This window comes from Tursiops truncatus, chromosome 18 (genome assembly GCF_011762595.2).
Source record: "Tursiops truncatus isolate mTurTru1 chromosome 18, mTurTru1.mat.Y, whole genome shotgun sequence".
NCBI classification, from domain to species: domain Eukaryota; kingdom Metazoa; phylum Chordata; class Mammalia; order Artiodactyla; family Delphinidae; genus Tursiops; species Tursiops truncatus.
In genome coordinates, this window is record NC_047051.1 from 68,474,836 (window position 1) to 68,494,402 (window position 19,567).

The following is a 19,567-nucleotide window of genomic DNA, read 5'->3' on the forward strand; positions in this document are numbered from 1 at the left end:
CAGGTTTTTGGACTTCAAGTCTGTAGTCTTGTACTCCACCATATTTACCAGACTGCCCTCATTGACATGTAGACTTTTCAATTCTCAATTGCTTTACAGATTTGAAAAAATTATGATCAAAAGAACGATTTCAATTGTCAGTTTTAGAACTACTTTTTGAAAACCACAATGAAAAAAATTACTGTACAGTGAGTGTTTCGGGCAGACACTTAAATCAGTAGAATGAAGGTGTGTAATTAGATATGGGTTTTCAAGCTGTGCTCTGTAGATTCCTAAAGGCTCAAGTGAATCTCAGCAGTCCTTGCAAGTGCTTCAGTGTTCCAAAATCAATGCCATGTTTTTGGCCCAATAAGGAAAATTTAGAATGCCCAAGAAGTCTATTACCAGATTTAATACTTTATTTCATTATATTAGTGATCCCTGTAGAAATCCACTTGAAAAAAAATTACTTTGCTAAATAATTTACTAGGCTAGATCATTTTTCTTCCTGCTTACATATTGTGTTAGTCTCTGACTTAAGAATCAAATCTTTAAGTGTGAAAAATCTGCAGTGAGGAGAGCAGAAGATTATATTGTTTTAACAGAACAACAATCAGACAGATTATTCCCATACGTAGATGATTTCAACCATCTATCCTGCATTTAACCCATGATCAATAGTCTCCAACTTAAACACATAGTATGTGCTTAATAAACATTAGTTGAGTTCATGAATGAATGAATGAATAAATGAATGACACAGATTAGAGGTCCTGTCAGGGAGGATGCAAAGACCTTAGGGCCAAGTGCCTGCCAACACCAGTGCAGCCAGATTCGTCTTTAGAAGCCAGACCTCCATTCCCACTGCTCAGTGTTCTTTCCTTTTGTGAATATTTTAAAAGTCACCCCATGTAAAAAATGCCAAAACTATTTCTACGTGATTCTACTATTTGAGCCCAGGACCTTCCGCCACATAACAATGTATCCTCATACACCTTTTGATGGACGTGTTATCGTTTTGAAGGTCTCTGCCTATAGCAAATGCGACCTCTAGTTTAATGCATGTAGTTTCTCCAGCATTTATTTGATTCATAGACATTTAGATTTGGAAGGGACCTTAGAGGCTGTATGTAATTTATCTTAGTGACTTGGGCAGAGGTTTGATTTGCTGCAGACATTTTCAGTGACAATGACAAGCTTCAGAATCTAGGGAAGCAGCAACAAATAGTTGCAAGACCCCAGGCTTTGAGACCAGGCAGACTTGGGAAAGTTCTGGCTCTAACATTTACACTCTTTGTGACACTGGGCAAATTAACTCCTCAGTTTCATCATCTGTAATGTGGGAATGTGACCTAACTTTGTTGTTCCAGATATTAGGAATAAAATTATAAAGAATTTTGCCACCCAATAAAGAGTAGCAGTTGTTTTTATTTCCTGTGTTCCTGATGAAGGGTAACATTCCGGGTCCTTACCTTGGAACTCTTAGCATAATATTAGAGATTAAATTTGGTTCTTAAATATGTACAAATTTATTATACGGAGATGTACATCTGTCATTAGAAAGACCTAAGGATTACATCCCTTAGTATGTCATAGGCCATATTTCATAAATTTTTCCTTTCTTTTTAATAGAAATACATCGAAGAGGAAAGTCTGTGTGACAGAGGAAAATTTTTCCTGGATTTTGGTATTCAGTTTTTATCACGCTTTTTACAATATTTGCAGCCATGTGTTTTATTTTTCCCCATGTGTTTCTTTTAGTCATACAAAGTGTAGTAACACTGAGCTAGTTTCTAATTAACTGACTGCACCCTGAGGTCTCCAGCTTCTGTTTTCAGTTTCATTACATCTGTGAAGAGGATGCAGTGAAAGTGAAGAGAGTGTCTCTCTATGATAAAAAAAAATAATGTAGTTCTGGTTTGATCCTTAGATCACTGAGGGTGTGAATGCTTAGAGATGGATAAGTCAGTACATGGATGTGGGATTTCCATTTTGTTTTATCTTGTTTTCCCTCATGTAAACCACTTGACCTTGATGGAGACAACTTCTTACTTAGATCTGAAATCTAGTTCCTCAAGTAGTTCTTTGGCTCATATACATTTAGAATGGAAGGGACCTCATCCAATGGGACTACTCTACCTTGGTTCTTTGGTTCTGATTCTGAAATTGACAATAGGCCAAAAATCTGTTGATGTTCATCCCATTATGAATTGTAAGACATAATTGAAAAGAAATGCTAAACTCACCAGAGTGGCGAAGAGGTGATACAGAATGAAATAGATGGCGACCACTGGTGCCCACATGTGTCCCACAGCATTTAGCGTTTGGTCCATGACGTCAACCCATCCTTCCTGGGTAAGGATCTGGAACATGGACATAAATGCCTACAGAGGAAAAGAATGGAAGTATTAAACACTAGCCTTGGGCTTCCATGCAACTTAGAATTAGTATATGGTGTTGAGGACTTTGATTTCAATATTATTGATTCAGCAGGGAAAAAACAGGCCTTCATTCAACAGATAGGAAAGGGCTAAGAACAAAGATTCTAAAAGCCTGATATCTAGCTATTCAATGTGGAAAGCTAAAATAATTACTCTGAATTAAAATTAGCTTTGTTGGTGGTAAATACTGCTGATCAAATCAGAACAAAATTCAGGAACCTTTGCTTATTGCCTTTCTTGTTTTTCCCTTTTAGCAAGCTAACTATTTAACATTTCCAACGGATTGCTGTATTTTTTTTTTTTGCTGTTAAGCACAACTTATTTTTATAGTGAATTACAGTTGTCTAAAGGCAAATGAGAATAATAACATTAATTTTACTTTTATAGTATCCATCTATCAAATTATTTCAGTTATATTAAAAACATGAGACTCTTTAAAAAAGAAATTTTTCTAAATGATATAGCGATGCTAAGCAACTTAATAAAGATGATCACATTTTTCATGATTTTAAAAAAAAATTTTCAAGACAGAGTCAAGACCATGGAAGAAACCCCAAGATCAAAAATAAAATAAAATAATTAAAACTAGAGCATTCCAACAAAAGCCAGCCTAGCTAAAAGACTCATTCTCTCTCTGCAAAGATCTTTGGTTAGTTTCATTCCTACATGTTTTTCTCATTAAATATATATATCCATCATTGACTCATGTATCTTGTACACATCAGTGGTCAATAAATGTTTCTTAATGAGAACCTATGATGATGTTGGGGAAAGTTGACAATTGGAATCTAGTGACTCTAAAAAAATCTTTACAGACTTTAGTAAAATGGAAAACATAAATTGAATTCTCAGGTATTGGGATTCCAAGAAATAAGGTCCAGGCTAATACAAAGATGGACTGAGCCCAAGATAAAAGCTCTGTTACACTGATAGTATCTTAGAGGCAAAATGGACCCTAAAGATAACCTACCCTGACTCATTCTTTTTGAAGATAAGGAAAAAGAGGCTTAAAGATGGATGATTATCCCAAAGTCACTCTATTAATTTGTGGCACTAACAGAAGTAGCACCAGGCATTATGATTCCAAAGCAAGTACTTTTCCAAGTATTGCTTCCTGTGTTCAGTGAAGTCTGGAATCTACTACTTCCCAGGCCTCATTGCGCAGTAAGCTCTCTTAGCAGTTTTCTTTACTAGGGATAAGTAAATTAACTTTTTTTTTACAAGTGCGATGTTCAATGCTCAGCACATAATAGGCCTGTTTGAACAAAGGAACAATGCATTGATAAATGAATCTTGAGTTAGGAGATTAGTTTTTTCTCTTACCCTTTGTCCATGTGTGAAACACTTAACCTCTCCTTGAGTTAATTTTTCTATAATATCATCATCCTACAAAGTGTTTCATTAATGAAAGTATGAAGTATGTTGTTACTGATACTTGAACACGGCATCAACAAGGACAGTATAATACTTTCCTCGACCGGGTGCCAAAGAGAACACTAGCTTTAACTCATCCTAAAAATGCTTCAGAGATTTCAACACATCGTTTAACCTCATAAGTATGCCAGAACCTATCATTGAGGGCAATTATTTTTTCCCTGTGTTTTTTTTCTATTGAATATTTATTATATCTGAATGCAAGCAACACAAGTTCCAAAGATGATTCACATAAAAATATCACATCTTCTTCAACAGAGCTGTCACTGGCGCAAAAGTGTGTGGACATCCAAGAGACTCTACAGTAAAAGGGGGAAGAGTCAAAACACCTATCAGGATGTTTTGAAAAACATCCTGTTTTGAAAAAAAAAGGAATTTTTCTGGACATGGATTTCTTTCCCCAAAAGTGACAGGAAAGCTTGTGATTAAGTCCAACAGATTTATTCTTGGTACCTAGAGGCCAAAAATTCAGGGGTACCTTTCCGCTGCCTTGGGCAGAAACCAACTTAATGTGTTTTCATCTACGGCATTAGCTTTCACGAATACTCAGCTATTATGCATCCAGTAAATGCTCGGGAACAGGAAGCTAGGGGTTTATAACCTGTTGCTGTGAGATAAGCAATGTGACCAAGAACATCGGGTTATCCTCTACTCTTTGCAGAGTTTCAAAAGAAAAAACGTCTCACTTCTGCCCAGCTCAGCCCCCTGAAAGTGCATACATACTATGAGATGCTGTGAATTATATTTGAGAGCAAAGCTTTCTGTTACAACGTGATTGGTGTTTATAGTCACTTACATGAATAAACCAGTGAAAGGTAGGGCCATGAAATACTTCTTCTATTACAGGCTGAAAAATAAGTTGTGTCCTGCACGAGGGGTACTTTATCAGTTTTGTTGAGATTTTATCTGGAAATTTAAATCCCAGTGACAGTCTGTTTGAGATGTGAATCAAATACACTTACTGATTTATATTGTCTTCAGGATCTGCATTCCTTGAAGAACCTGTTTACATTATTTATTTGGACATGGATTATCAGTGGTTCCTGAAGACCTGATGTGTTGGGGACTGAGATGAGGAAGACATGGCTTCTTAAGAAATTTATAATAGGAGTGGAAGAAAAAGATGAGCATGGCCAACTCTAAGAAATGGAAGAACGAAAAATATGGCGCATTAAGAGAAATATGGCAAAGCTGTAAGAACCAAGTTGGAAGGACAGATATATTCCTCCTGGGTGAGTCAAGATAGTTTGTAGAAAATGATAGCAACTGACTTTCATGAGGAAGACGTGTAGAATTTAAATGGTGGAGAAGGGGGTCATGAACAAAGGCGTGGAGAAGTTGTTTCTTTTCTCCAAGCTCCCTGTTCATGTGTTATGCCATTTCCTATCCCGTTGACCTTTACTTTCCCCATATTGATTTCAACCAGCTCTTTATAAATTAAGAAAATTAATCTTATATCTGCCATATATTTTTCCCTATCTTTTAACAGTATTTTTTTACAAAAATACATTTTAAATTTCTATGTGGTTTAATTTGCCATTCCTTTTATTTAAGGTGTTTATATTTTGCTTAAAAAGACTTCTCTCACTGCAAGATTAGACATAAATGTACCCATAAGTTTCCTTATTTTATTATGCTTAACATTTGAACCAGAAATCACTGTTTAAATCAGTTTAAATATGGAATTTATTTTGGTATAAGAAATAAGACAGAAATCAATCTTATTTTTCTTTTCAGTAGGTGATCAGTTGATTAAGCACAATATAATTTTAAAAATCTGTCTTTTCTTCACTAATTTGAAAAATCCCTGGCATCATACATTGAATACTCATACACTTTCAATTCTATTTCTAAACTTTCTGTTCTTTTCCATCTAATTTATTTCATCTCCAAACTGCCTAATCTTTGTACATTTTAATAAGTGGTAGAGCTACTAGCCCCTCCTCCTAAGCTTTTGTTTTCAGAATTCTTTTATTTTTATATGTTAATTGCCCCCAAATATCCTCTTGTTTTATTCACTGGAATCACACGAATCTAAGAAAAATTGATATTATCTTCCAGTCTCAAAGAAAGGCATATCTTTCCATTTATCCATTTATCAAGTCTTTACTCAAGATTCTGGACAAAGATTTCAGTTTATATAGTTTCTGTCCATTTCTTGTTAAGCTCATTCTTAATATTACTTTTCAAAAATTTAATCAAGGTGATACCATATGATTAAAAATGTTACATAGGGCTTCCCTGGTGGCGCAGTGGTTGAGAGTCCGCCTGCCGATGCAGGGGACACGGGTTTGTGCCCCGGTCCGGGAAGATCCCACATGCTGTGGAGCGGCTGAGCCCATGAGCCATGGCCGCTGAGCCTGCACGTCCGGAGCCTGTGCTCCACAATGGGAGAGGCCACAGCAGTGAGAGGCCCGTGTACCGCAAAAAAAAAAAAAAAAGTTACATAGTAAAGAAGCCTGATGTTGGGTTTCTTAACAGATAATAAGCAATGGCCATATGCTTCAGTATCTCAGTCCCACTTCCCAGAAGCCACTGCCTTTAACCACTTTTGTTTTTACTTCTGGTGGTGCTACCCACATCCCCATTCAGTATTTCTTGATTTATCTACCTTAGACAGTGACTTCTGTTCAACAATATTTACATTTTGTTTTTTAGTCATGATTGGGTCTTCCATGCTTGTCAGTACATTGATAATCAATAGATTGATAGTTGATATGTTGACTATGAAAATATTGCTATGTAATACTGTTATCCTGGTAATGTTCTAGGATAATACTTCCTCCTTCAGGCCTCAGTATTATGATATGTTTGGTACTAGAAGGTAAATGTTCAAGGTTAAGTGGAGGCCGTTTTCTTACTTTCCCCTTATTTCTCAGAATCTGGCCCAGTTTAATTTACTTTATTTGAATCACAGTGTTCTTACAAAATTTTTAGTTTAGTTTTGTTTTGGTTGAGAGTTTCTGATTGTTTTTTTCCGTTTCCTTGGGAAAAGAAATATATGCTTTCCTCCTTCTACCTTAAATAGCTTCCAGATTATCACACATTTTACTTATTGTTTAGAATAAATTCCACTTTTCCTCTCCTACACATGTTCTTCTTGGAGCATTCAACTACCCAGAAACCATCTGATTCTTACTCTCAGACATTTTCCTTGGAGTCCTCTTACTGCTGTTTCAATTTGGACTAATTACCTTCTAGACCTGCTCCACAATTGTCAAAGTCTTTTTTTTTAAAAAAATTTATTGAAGTATGGTTGATTTACAATGTTGCGTTTAATTTCTGCTGCATGTGAATATAGTTTCCTGTGCTATACAGTAGGACCTTGTTGTTTATCCATTCTATATATAATAGTTTACATCTGCTAATCCTGAACTCCCAATCCATTCCTCCCTTACCCTTCTCCCTCTTGGCAACCACAAGTTTGTTCTCTATATTTGTGAGTCTGTTTTTGTTTCATAGATTATATTCATTTGTGTTGTATTTTAATTAATTAATTAATCTTTAATTGGTGTATAATTGCTTTACAATGTTGTGTTAGTTTCTGCCGCCCAGCAAAGTGAATCAGCCATACCCGTACACACATCCCCTCCCTCTTGGACCTCCCTCCCCTCCGCCACCATCCCACCCAACTAGGCCATCACAGACCACCAGGCTGAGCTCCCTGCGCTATACAGCAGGTTTCCACTAGCTATCTATTTTACACATGGTAGTGTATTTCTGTCAAGCCTAATCTCCCAATTCATCCCACCCTCCCTTTCCCCCACTGTGTCCACACATCTGTTCTCTATGTCTGCCTTAGATTCCACATATAAATGATATATGGTATTTGTTTTTCGCTTATTTACTTTGCTTAGTATGATAATCTCTAGGTCCATCCATGTTGCTGCAAATGCAAAGCCTTCATTTTTAACTTTCTCATCTAGATCTTTTATTCCCTCTAATATACTGTCAGAAAGTGATCCCAGAATCTCATGCCCATTATCAGAGTCCTGTTTCAATTTGTCAGCTAGATTTTCTTCTCTATGTTTTGCTGTCTCAGTATGAGGAGAGGGGTTTGCAGGGAGACAAGTATTAGCTGAGGCCATGGGCAGCTATGCTTGAAATATCGGGCTCCAGATATTTCCCCACTGTGGGTAGATTCTGGAAATCTTTAGTGCTGCCAGCCCATCAGTCACAGGTGTTCACTTCCTCTAATTCAACGGCTTCCTTCCAGCATCACTAGCCCTCCGTTGACTCCAGGTGAGGGCAAAGGCGGGTTGATTCTGTTGGTCTTGGTCCTCTGGGTACCAGGAGAGGACAGCTGCGTCTCTCCCATCACGCTTTCCTTGGGGCTCCTGTTCCCTCCTGGTTTCTGTTTTCTTCTTTTCTCTTCATCCTTTCGCTATGCTGAATTTTTGTTTATTATGGGAGATTCCTAGTTTTCAGAAATTATGATCATTTTGCTTTCACTCTCAAGCCTTCTTCCCAGCTGGGAAAATAAAAATGGTGCAACCTACAAGTTTATGTTGCCTCTGGTAAAATGGGGTGTATCAATCACATCTACACCTGTGGGAGATTCTTGATGTCTTTTCCAGGGCTCTGAACATCCCCACGGCCTGAGGCTCTCAAATTGAGGGAGATGAGAACATATTTTACGATTTGCTTTTCCAATGTAATTTCTTCTCAACTTCTGGAAAACAGGCTTCAGGCATGAGCCTAGAGTGTTCATCCTCTCCCTCTGATTCTCTCTCTCTCTCTTCCTCCCTCCATCTTTCCTACTAGCTGCTATTCAAAGATAATGGTATGAAATTGTGGCCTTTTCTTTGTGTGGTTTCTCTGCTGGTATAATGTTTTCCAGGCTGATAATTAATTGTTTTATTTGTTTCTGTAGGTTTTCGGGACAGAAGGTCTGTGATTTTTGCTATTTTACCCCCAAAGCCCAATCCTACAGATGTAAATAGGGGTAAAGACTGCATTTACAAGTGCTTTTTCTTTTCTGTGTCTAATGACATAATCACATATTAAACACCCTATGCAGGTCAGGCTCTGTTCGCGCTGCAGGTGCCTGGCTGCAGCTAATTGAATCGGGGATGAGCAGTTAACCTGAGAATGGCCCAGCTGCACAGGACGTGATCTGGAACAAACAACTCTGCCCCATCAGGGTAGAACAAAATCAATCAAAAGCATCTCTAATGGACTGTCAGACAGAGTGAAGGAAGTCAGAAAGAGAAAAACAAATGACATATGCTAACACACATATATGGAATCTAAAAAAAAAGGTTCTGAACAACATAGGGGCAGGATAGGAATAAAGACGCAGACATAGAGAATGGACTTGAGGACACAGGGAGGGGGAAGGGTAAGCTGGGACGAAGTGAGAGAGTGGCATGGACTTATATACACTACCAAATGTAAAACATATAGCTAATGGGAATCAGTCACATAGCACAGGGAGATCAGCTCGGTGCTTTGTGTCCACCTAGAGGGGTGGGATAGGGAGGATGGGAGGGAGGGAGACACAAGAGGGACGAGATATGGGGATATATGTATACATATAGCTGATTCACTTTGTTATAAAGCAGAAACTAACACACCATTGTAAAGCAATTATACTCCAATAAAGATGTTAAAGAAAATCTCTAATGAATTTCAAGTGGAAGCTACAGTGAAAAATCACACTGTTAGCAGTAGGACCTGGAGGTGAACGAATAAATGGAGACTGGCTATGCGTCTGGTAGGCGCAAGAAGGGGTCATGACAAAGTCAGAGTTGTAATTATAAGCACATTGATATTCCAAGGAAGGAACATCTCTGAACGAACAGAAGTAAAGTGGGAAAGAAATGCACTGACTAAAGAGACTGCAGTGCTGCTCCCTGAATGGAGAAGGAAGGTATTGAAAATCATTAGCCTGAAGAGTACCTCTTTCTAATCATAGTGTGATGTATTCCTTGGGTATGTGGGAGCAAAGGGAAGGGCGCGAACCAGGGTAGAAGGTGAAAGCCATAAGACCAGAGTGTGAGGAAGTGAGCTGTTCCAGGGATGATGCAGGAGAAAACACACCTAAGAGCAGAGAACAACGTCTTGGATCACTGAAGGGTCTAAGCACCTCACTGTAGGGCCACTCAATTCCACACCAGCCCTTCTCAGGATCTTTTGCTGGTTTCTCCTCAATTTCCGAATCTCTAAATGTTGCAGAGCCTCGGGGCTTGGTCCTCAGATCTCTTTCTTGTCTCTTAACACTCACTAACTGGTTGATCTCATCCATTATAATCCCTTTAAATACGGTCTACGTAGTGATGACACCCACATCTGTATATCCAGCCCTACATCCAGAATCAACTCCATATCTCCCCTTGGGTGTCTATCTAACAGGGATCTCAAACATTAGATGTCCCAAATCAAAGTCTTCATGCCCTGCCCCCTAAACCTGTTCCTCCTACACTTCTTCCCATCTTGGAAAATGACAAATCCATTCTTCAAGTTACTCAGGCCAAGGACCTCATAGACATCTCTCTGGTCCTTCTCATTTCCTCACATCCTACGTCCAATCTGCCAGGAAACCCTGTTAAAGCCACCCTTGGCTCAGGTCTCAGTTCCACATTTATCCCCAATATTCCTTAATATTCCTACCAAAGCATCTAATATTGTAGTTTCCCTCTTAGTGGCCTTACATTTTGGTGCTGTACTTTCCTGCCATAAACTGAGATTGGGAGACTTGAATAAAAATAAGATCATCAAAATGGGGAGGAAGGGGAATAAACAAGTATTTTTGCAGCTTCTCTTTTGTTCCAGTTAGCACCCCTTAACCATTGATCCCAGGTGGGGTGAACAGCATCCTTGGGACCACGCTTCCACCAGGGCCGCCGAGGGCCCACACCATAGAGTTGGCTGGTTCCTCAATGACAGGACATCCTTCTCTCTCTCTCAAGGCCCCATTTCGGATGCCAAATCTCTTTCTGATAGATCTTCTTAGAGTTAGGTGAAAGCAAAGCAAGGGTATTCTCCTATGTTGAAATAACAGGCTGAAAGTTCTTGTCTAGACCTTGTAAAGTAGTTCTTAGCCTTTAAAAAATATGTATCATGGATGCTCTTTGATAACTTGATGACCCAAAGCATGTTTTGGTTTTTAGTATGTGTGGATATCAATTTAGGTTAAGGAAATTACATATTTAAAAAAGTAGGTGAGTAAACATCTAGGTTTTCATTAACAGAGAGAGAGCAGAATATGCAGTATGATTCTACTTGTAATATACATATCTAGATATGTTTTGTGTGCGTAAAAATGCTTGAAAGCCTATACAATAAAGTTGGAACTCTGAGGACTGGAATGGGAAGGACTGAGGAACTAGGGAAGGGGGTAAATATTCTTTTTTTTGAACTTTTTAAAGTACAGCTTTGTTGAGATATGGTTTATATACCATAAAATTCACCTTTTGAAGTAGACAATTTAGTGGTTTTGTTTTTTCACAGTTGTGCAACATCACTACTACCTACGAACTTTTTCATCATCCCCCAAAACTATGTACCCATAGCAGTCACTCCCCATCCTTCCGTCCTCCAGCCTTCAGCAACCAAATACGCTTTCTGTCCCCATGGGTCTGTCTACTGTGAACATGTTCTATAAATGGAATCATATAACATGAGGTCAGGGTTCATCCATGCTGTAGTCTGTATCAGCACTTCGTTCCCTTTTATTGCCAAATTATGTTTCATCAGATGGATATACCACATTTTATCTACTCATCAGTTGAGGGATATTTGGGTTGTTTCCACTTTTTGGCTATTATAAAGAATGCTCCTACGAACATTCGTGTATGGGTTTTTGGTGGACATAAAAATTACCTTATACTTAATGTATGTTTTTTACTGTGTATTAAAACACATGTAAAACATGTATTTACTTTAAAAATATAGACACTAAAATTTTTAAAATGTGGTGAAGACTACAACTCAGGTCATTGACATACGACTTTCATTTTACAATATAATTTGCATCTACCTTACCTATCTTTAGCTGGTTTCCAGAACTCTTTCACTACAAAAGATTTGCCTTCAAAATGAAATGCATTTGATAACTTATATAGTAGCTCAACCTTTTTACTGAGGGTGTCCCTGCTGTGTCTTACTACCAGTCAGCTGTAAAACAGAAGATTTGCCTTGATGGTATTCACTGAGTACAAAAGTGACACCTCCTTCAGTTTTAATTGCCTTAATTATTCACCTACTCAATCTCCTTGCTTCTTTTTTTCCCATTCAAATAGGAATAAAATATAGAGGAGTTTTATCTTCTGAAAAACCCACTGATCTCACAATCCTTTAGTATTTCGCTGTATAGTTTCATTTAAAACTTATTCAACTATTCAAAGTTCTAACAATATTTAAAATGACATCAATACATAGCAAATTTTGGACCTACCTAATGTTGGAGTTAAATTTCTAAAAAGTACACTGGTTGGCAAAATCATGACCAACGAGATCAAGGTCTTATGGAGAATTAGGGGTTGGGAAAAACCAATAAAAATGACATTACATGCATTTAAAAACCTACAGCAAATAAAAGCTCTAAGAGTCACCACTTACCGTGGCTAAACTAAGGTGTCCATAAATACAAATACTGTGGATTTGAAATCTGGAGTAAAACCATAGTGCTGTAATGTTAAATCCATTGGCAATAGCCATTTCTTTACTTCAAATTTCTCCCTGTCTGGTTTAGATGGAATTTCATGGCCTATCAATTCAAATACACTCTTCTCAGTTCTCCAAACTCCATCTTCCTTTTTTGCCAAACTCTCAGGAAACATGCCAACTCCTAGGTGAATCTGACCCTTCATGTCTGCACCTCTCCAGCCCCTCCACTGGTTCCATATGGAGACGGGCTCCCTTCCACCCTGGCCTCCAAAGACACCTCAACACTGCCCAGCAAACCTCAGCCATGAGCTTTTCAAAACTTCTCATCTGATCTAACCTCACCCACTGCATCTCGGCCTTCACTCTCAAGAGATGCCCTTCTCAGAAAGCAGAGCCAAAGGAGAGCAGTTTAAGATAGAGGTTGAATGAGCTGACGATAAAGACCCTGGCCCTCTGTGAGCTGTAGGGCAGGGACGTAAAGAACCAAGTGTTCATCTCTGCTGTCACAGGGCCTGAGTTTGGGGTTAAATCGCTGACTGGCTTAGCGGCTCTGGGTAAAGCATGCGGCCAGCCTGACACCAATCCTCCTCAAATGTGCCATCACGTTATCACTCTCTGAAGACTGCTTTAAGAATCAAAATAAAGCGTGTGTGAATACTTTATTATAAACATTAAAGGGCTATACAGATAATAGTTGGTTTTTTGTTCGGTTTTTTGGCTGCACTGTGTGGCTTGTGGGATCTAGTTCCCTGACCAGGAATAGAACCCGTGCCCCCTGTAGTGGAAGCGTGGAGCCCTAACCACTGGACTACCAGGGAATTCCCAAATAATATTTTAAATAGTGATTTAAAAATCTGTCCCAAGGAAAAACAACTTCAATTACACTAGTTAAAATTTCAGAATTCTTGTATAGTTCTTATGACTTGAAGTTTTTACATCATATACAGTGTGATTTCATTTTTGTAAAGCTCAAAATAATATATGATAAATTATATTTTTAAGCAGATATTTCCTTTAGATACATGAAAGTGTGACAGTGCTTTTTATGGCATCATTTTATTTCATCTTTGAACCAAGTGATTCCTAAGATATCATCTAGCTGTAGGTGTTTACTGTTCTATGCTCTCAATTGGTACTGGCAGTCAATTGGAAAACTTAGTTTTTAAACAATATACTATCTGGTCTATTTTCCTCGACTATACTTTCACTATAAAAACTATAGAATAAGGTTACACTAAATGTTTTGATACTAATAGATACTATAAATTGACTTTTAGTGAGTGCTGTCAAGGATAAGAGAATTTATTGAATAAACAGTAAAAATCGTGTGTTAGCAAGTGGACTGAAAGTAGGGGCTAAATAAAACACGAGCTGTATGTGCTCTAAGCCATCACATATACTGGAATCTTAAAACGCAATGGAAGACTGACTGAAACTTGTTGTAGGGCCTGGAGAGTTCTGAAGAGTTTAGTTACTAGTGACTTCTGTGTGACAAAGTTTTTGGAGCTATCTCTCTCCATATATGAGCTCTCTTGAAATTTGAGATCTGTTGAAATCAACTACCCTTGTTGTTAACAGAAGTGAAACATTAAAATATTAATTTCTCTGAAAAATGATTGTGCCTTATTCCTTGTGATTTAGAAAGAAATAAAGTTGAAACTGGTGGTTTCAATTAATTCTGTGACTGCCTTTTATGTTGGCAAGAAAGAACGAGCAGTTCTTTGCTTTTATTTTTTTTTCAGAATGAACCCACATTGGGCTTCCCTGGTGGCGCAGCGGTTGAGAGTCCGCCTGCCGATGCAGGGGACACGGGTTCGTGCCCCGGTCCGGGAAGATCCCACATGCCGCGGAGCGGCTGCGCCTGTGAGCCATGGCCGCTGAGCCTGCGCGTCCAGAGCCATTGCTCCGCAATGGGAGAGGCCACAACAGTGAGAGGCCCGCGTACCGCAAAAAAAAAAAAAAAAAAAAAATGAACCCACATTATTTATTTTGCTTTTTTAATTCCTAAAATATGCTTGTTGCCAAGCATTCCATTTAAATGAGTAAAAAGAGAGAGAGGGGAGAAAAGCTTGTTTACTGGTCAAATTTTAGACTACTATGGAAAAGTCTTGCTGAATCTAGACTAATGTAATTGGCCTTAAATGTCAAAATGAGCTTGAATGTAATTAGAAGCAAAGCAGAAATCAAAATGTTATGCCTATTCCAGCAGCAAATTACTTTAAGTAGAGTCTACACTTAAATATAATTTCAAGAGTAAAAGGAAAGATGGCAGAAGCTCATTTGCAAAACCTAGTGAATTTTTTCTAGTTATGAAAGTGAATGTAGGTATATCTGATCATCTCTTTTCTTACACACGGCCGTGCTTGGGTTAACTTCTACATATAACACCATAAATGACCATGTAGACCAAACCATAGATTTGTACAGTCTCCTAGGATTCTTTCAGGGTAAGATTTAAGAACATGAGAAGAGACACTGAGCCATGACTAGCATTTATACAGTGCTTTGCAGCCCCCAAAGCAGTTCATGTCCATTATTTAGAGTAATTTCAGCAATAATCTTGTGTTAGTTACTGTACATTTTGCAGATGGGTAACTGAAATACAGAAGCCTTAAAATGACTGATCCAGGTTGGCAGGTAGCAAGCGATGTTTCTGGGTCTCTAGGCTGGAATCTGTTGATTTCAAATTCCTGCTGTCCTTTTGGATATTACAGGTAACAAGACGTCTTAATATCTAGTAATTGCTGATTTCCTTTCCTTATCTAAATTACTAAAACAAACAATGCTCTAGTCTAAATCATATTTAAAATTGTTACCTCCTTTGTCTAGCACGGTACTGAGTACATATCTGAAACTCTGTTATTATGCTCAACTGGTTAATAAAAATTACATATCTCCAGTATTTTTTATGCTTTGCTAAAATAAGCTTCACTTGTTACCATTTTTCCAAATGAAAAAGACACAACCTTTTCAATTTCATGAGAATCTAAAATTACAAACTGTCTTTTAATAATAAAAATATTTTAACAATTTAAGACTTAAACGTTAAAGTTCCTATATTAGAAACACTTATCTTAAGGAAAAAAGATCGAGATAAACTGAATGAACTTATATTTTCCCCCTAACAATCTTTCTTGCAGAGCATGATATTTTTAGTTGAAAGGTATACTTCCCACCGATTATGTTAAAATAATTTTGAAATGCAACCATCTAGCTGATGGTACAAACAGCTGTGAAAATGAGACCTGGAGATTTATGCAAATAGGAGACTTCTGAATTAATTTTCCTCATAGAACAGACTGTCAAGTTTCTTGAAGTATTTATGCCCTAATCTCTTAATTAGCGATTTTGCTAATGTCAGTCATATTAAATTTTCATAATGTAAATGATGCATTTCACTGGCAAATATGTGCTATAAAATTACAGATGGGGCTTCCCTGGTGGCGCAGTGGTTGAGAGTCCGCCTGCCGATGCAGGGGACATGGGTTCGCGCCCCGGTCTGGGAGGATCCCACATGCCACGGAGCGGCTGGGCCCATGAGCCATGGCCGCTGAGCCTGCGCGTCCGGAGCCTGTGCTCCGCAACGGGAGAGGCCACAGCAGTGAGAGGCCCGCGTACCGCAAAAAAAAAAAAAAAATTACAGATGAAAGTTAATATTTTACTTTGGGTGCAACAGAGATTTAGTAACATATACAAAAGAGACAGTGCTCCTAAGAACACAGATGTACGTCTTACTGTGAAATAAAACTGAGGATTTATTCAGAAAACTTTTGTAACTAAAATACCACCGAGTCTACACAGGAAATTTCCCAGTGTTTTTTTACTATCCACTTGTAGAACTATGCCCAAGAACAAGGTTTTCCTATTTGGCTTCAAACAGAAAGCAGCATCAGTCAGGAAATGCTTATATTTTTGCATACTAAAAAACCCCACACTTTGGAAATGGTTTGCCTATTTTTTGCTCTCTTTTAATGGGCTTTGATTTCTCATTTCTCTTCAATCTAAGTTCACAAATAAGAAGCTTCACTGCCAATTATATTGTCTGCTCTTTTCTATTGCAAACATACATTTCAAAACCTTGCTTCTATCTTGATAGTGCTTATTTAGTACTCTAACGCCTTGAAAATAAAGTTGATAGTTGTTTACCAATAAATATTTAATTGATATGACTTGAATTTAATAAAGTTGATTTTATAAGTCATAAACTAAAATTTGTCTTATTATACATCTGAAATTAGTCTTATACAATTTGCATATCCCTGTTATATCTATACTTTCCTTCATTTAAAATTTTACCAGCTAATGTTCTTGTTATTTTAAAAAATGAGATAATTATTTTTCTTACTGATGTATAATTATAAATTAAGCTTTTATATCTATCTGTCTACCAACTTACCTATCTCCATTTTTCTAAACCAAGAAGCCATTCATTGTACAAAATTTGGAAGTACAAAAAGGCATAAAGAATAAAATAAGTTACTTATAATTCAAACGAGGTTGTATATATTTTTTAGAATTTGTTGTAGAATTTGAAAATTCTACCAGTTTGTTTTTCCCTAGGGATATACATGTACTGGAAACAAAATTGAATCCAGCTGCAAATACAGTGTTGTTTTAGGGTTCTTTGCTTGATTTTTGGTCATCACCACTTACGTCACCCATGACTAACCTCATTAAACATTCTGTAAAAATACAGTTTTGATAACTGTATAATATGTCACCATATTCAAAGTTTACTTAGACATTCTATTATGATTGGACATTCAAGTTGTTTTAAAATTTTCACACTGATAAATAATGGTACAAAGAGCAATTTCTTTGTGTGAGAGGCTCTTCTGTTGGCAATGAGCATTATCATTAACCAAAAACCAAAACAACGAACAAACCTTGTCCATTTGACATGTTCTTACTAATATGTATTACAAATTATGGTTGTACCGTCACATTTTCCTTTGTTTTTAAAAACTACCTATGGTGATTATTTTTGACTTGTTTGAAAATTCAAATGTATCCTTCTTCTAGGCCTAAAAAGTCCCTGACGATCTAAGATGAAAGATGGTATTTTCTTTGCTTTCTACATTTTTACACTTTAAATATCCTTGCTCTAATTTACCAGGGAGTTATTTTGGTACATAGTATGAGAGGGCTTTGGTATCCCCAACATTACTACTAATAATTAGTCTTTTAATCATTCATTGTGATCCTTTCTTTGTCATATGTTTTTTCAATGGATATATATGTTTGCCCATTCATCTGTATGTTAACCCTAAATCATACTCTTTTAATTATTGTAGCCGTATACAGTTTCTTGTTGGTTCTCACTGCTTTTTTTTAATAGCATCTATAATGTGGGGAAAATACTTCCTTAACAGGGTAGTTTTGGGGATTCCATTACATATATGTAGATATCTATGTATGTATGTGTATCTCTTTCTATAAATGTCTATCTATGAAAAGTTCTTGCTATAGGGACCTCACAGGTAAAAAATACTTAAATCCAGTAATTATTACTATTAATAATAATGACCTCTGGGGAAACGTTTCTCTAGACTTAATCAGAGATAATTACGCTTCTCTAGAAACTAGTTTGTTTTTACCTCATAATCATTGTTTAATCTATTTCGGTGTATATTTGCTCTAGGAAACATGGACGTCCTCATGATGAACTTTAGGGTTTGTTTTTGCTTCCACTGTAATTTTGATTTTGTTTTCCCTTTAGATTAATTCTTTTAAATTCTGCTTAAATTTATTGGACCTAGGTATAATTCTTGTTGGATACATTATAGCCTATTTGGATTAAGGCAAAATAGAATAAACATTTCTTTCCGTGTATTGCTCAATTGCCTGCAATTTAAGTCTATTATTATTTATTTAGTTGAATAAGGCAGAAATTTGCATTCTTCCTCGTGCTCCAAGATAGTATTCCCTTTCCTTTATTTTGCTGTACTTTCCATAATCCTCCAATTGGTTTTACTTCCTTTTTTCAATCAACCTGAAACGACATGGCTTATCCAAAGAGACACGAAGTGTGACATTTGCCTACATTGTTAGTGGAATTCTCTTTCTGGTCATTCATATAACTATGCATGCTTTATTGTCAAATTTCTGGAGTTTTTCTTTCAGAAATGTATCCAGTACATTTCTGTTGGATTGAGGTGAGATTTTTGACCTTTGCTCACTGCCTTATTCCTGAGATTCTGAATTGAATTAATGGCACATGGAAAACTAAAATAACAACAAAAACAATACTACAGACTTAAGTCTGAACTAGTTACCAGGGTTCTTTCTATATCTAGTCCCTGCCTATACTGTTTTTCCCCTTTTGTATTGCACAATGTAAGATTACAGGATGCAACCCATCCACTGCCACTTGCCTAGTACAGCTCCCTTCGCCCCGACACCCCACCCCGCCCCCATCTGCACACACATGTACTCAGCTACATGCATGCTCACTCGTATGCACACATATATTTTTATCCTGTCTTGTTTCCTAGACATTAAGGTTTTAACATTGATTCATAGAGAAGATGTTTGAGAAGGCTGGAGAGAATCCTCTGTAGAGGTAGGCAGTTGTACCCAAGGGGTGGGCAGTGGGGAAAGAATGAACCTATACATCAGTCATTAAATGGTTCTGCATTTAGTCCCAGATGTGAAATAGTGAATGATAAGCTATTTCAGATTCCAGCAGTACTCTTATTTATAATTTTTTACTTTTTGCATTTTTGTTGAAAGTTGCAAAGGGTGAGTAAAAAGAATAGTCAAAACCAGAATGGGGGTGGATTTTTAAACTTTCAGTGCAACACAGAAAACTGAATGCTTTCTGTACAGTTAATGCCCAATGATTTACTGAGGGATACTTTTATGTTGGGCTATATGATTATTGCTAGGAATTTAGTGTTTCATGCTAAGAAGCTGGATTTCCACATTATTTAAGAAAAACACTAGTTGCTACTGCTTATTGATTCCCTGTTACATTGTCAGCACAATGTTAACTAGTCTGAATATATTATATCCTTTAAACTTTCTAATAATCCTCTAAGATATTTACTGTTGTTCTGTTTTTATTATATGTAACCACGAGAGACTAGTCGAAATGTCTGACT

The 19,567-nt window shown here is 37.2% G+C and overlaps 1 protein-coding gene across 1 annotated transcript in view; it reads right to left on the reverse strand.

Moving 5' to 3' along the window:
• NALCN (sodium leak channel, non-selective) overlaps positions 1 to 19,567 on the reverse strand; it is a 279,376-nt gene that overhangs the window by 117,662 nt on the left and 142,147 nt on the right. Inside the window, exon 13 of the mRNA XM_033843681.2 lies at positions 2,226 to 2,363. Coding sequence (XP_033699572.1) covers positions 2,226 to 2,363 — 138 coding nt within the window. The remainder of the gene's footprint in view (positions 1 to 2,225; positions 2,364 to 19,567) is intronic.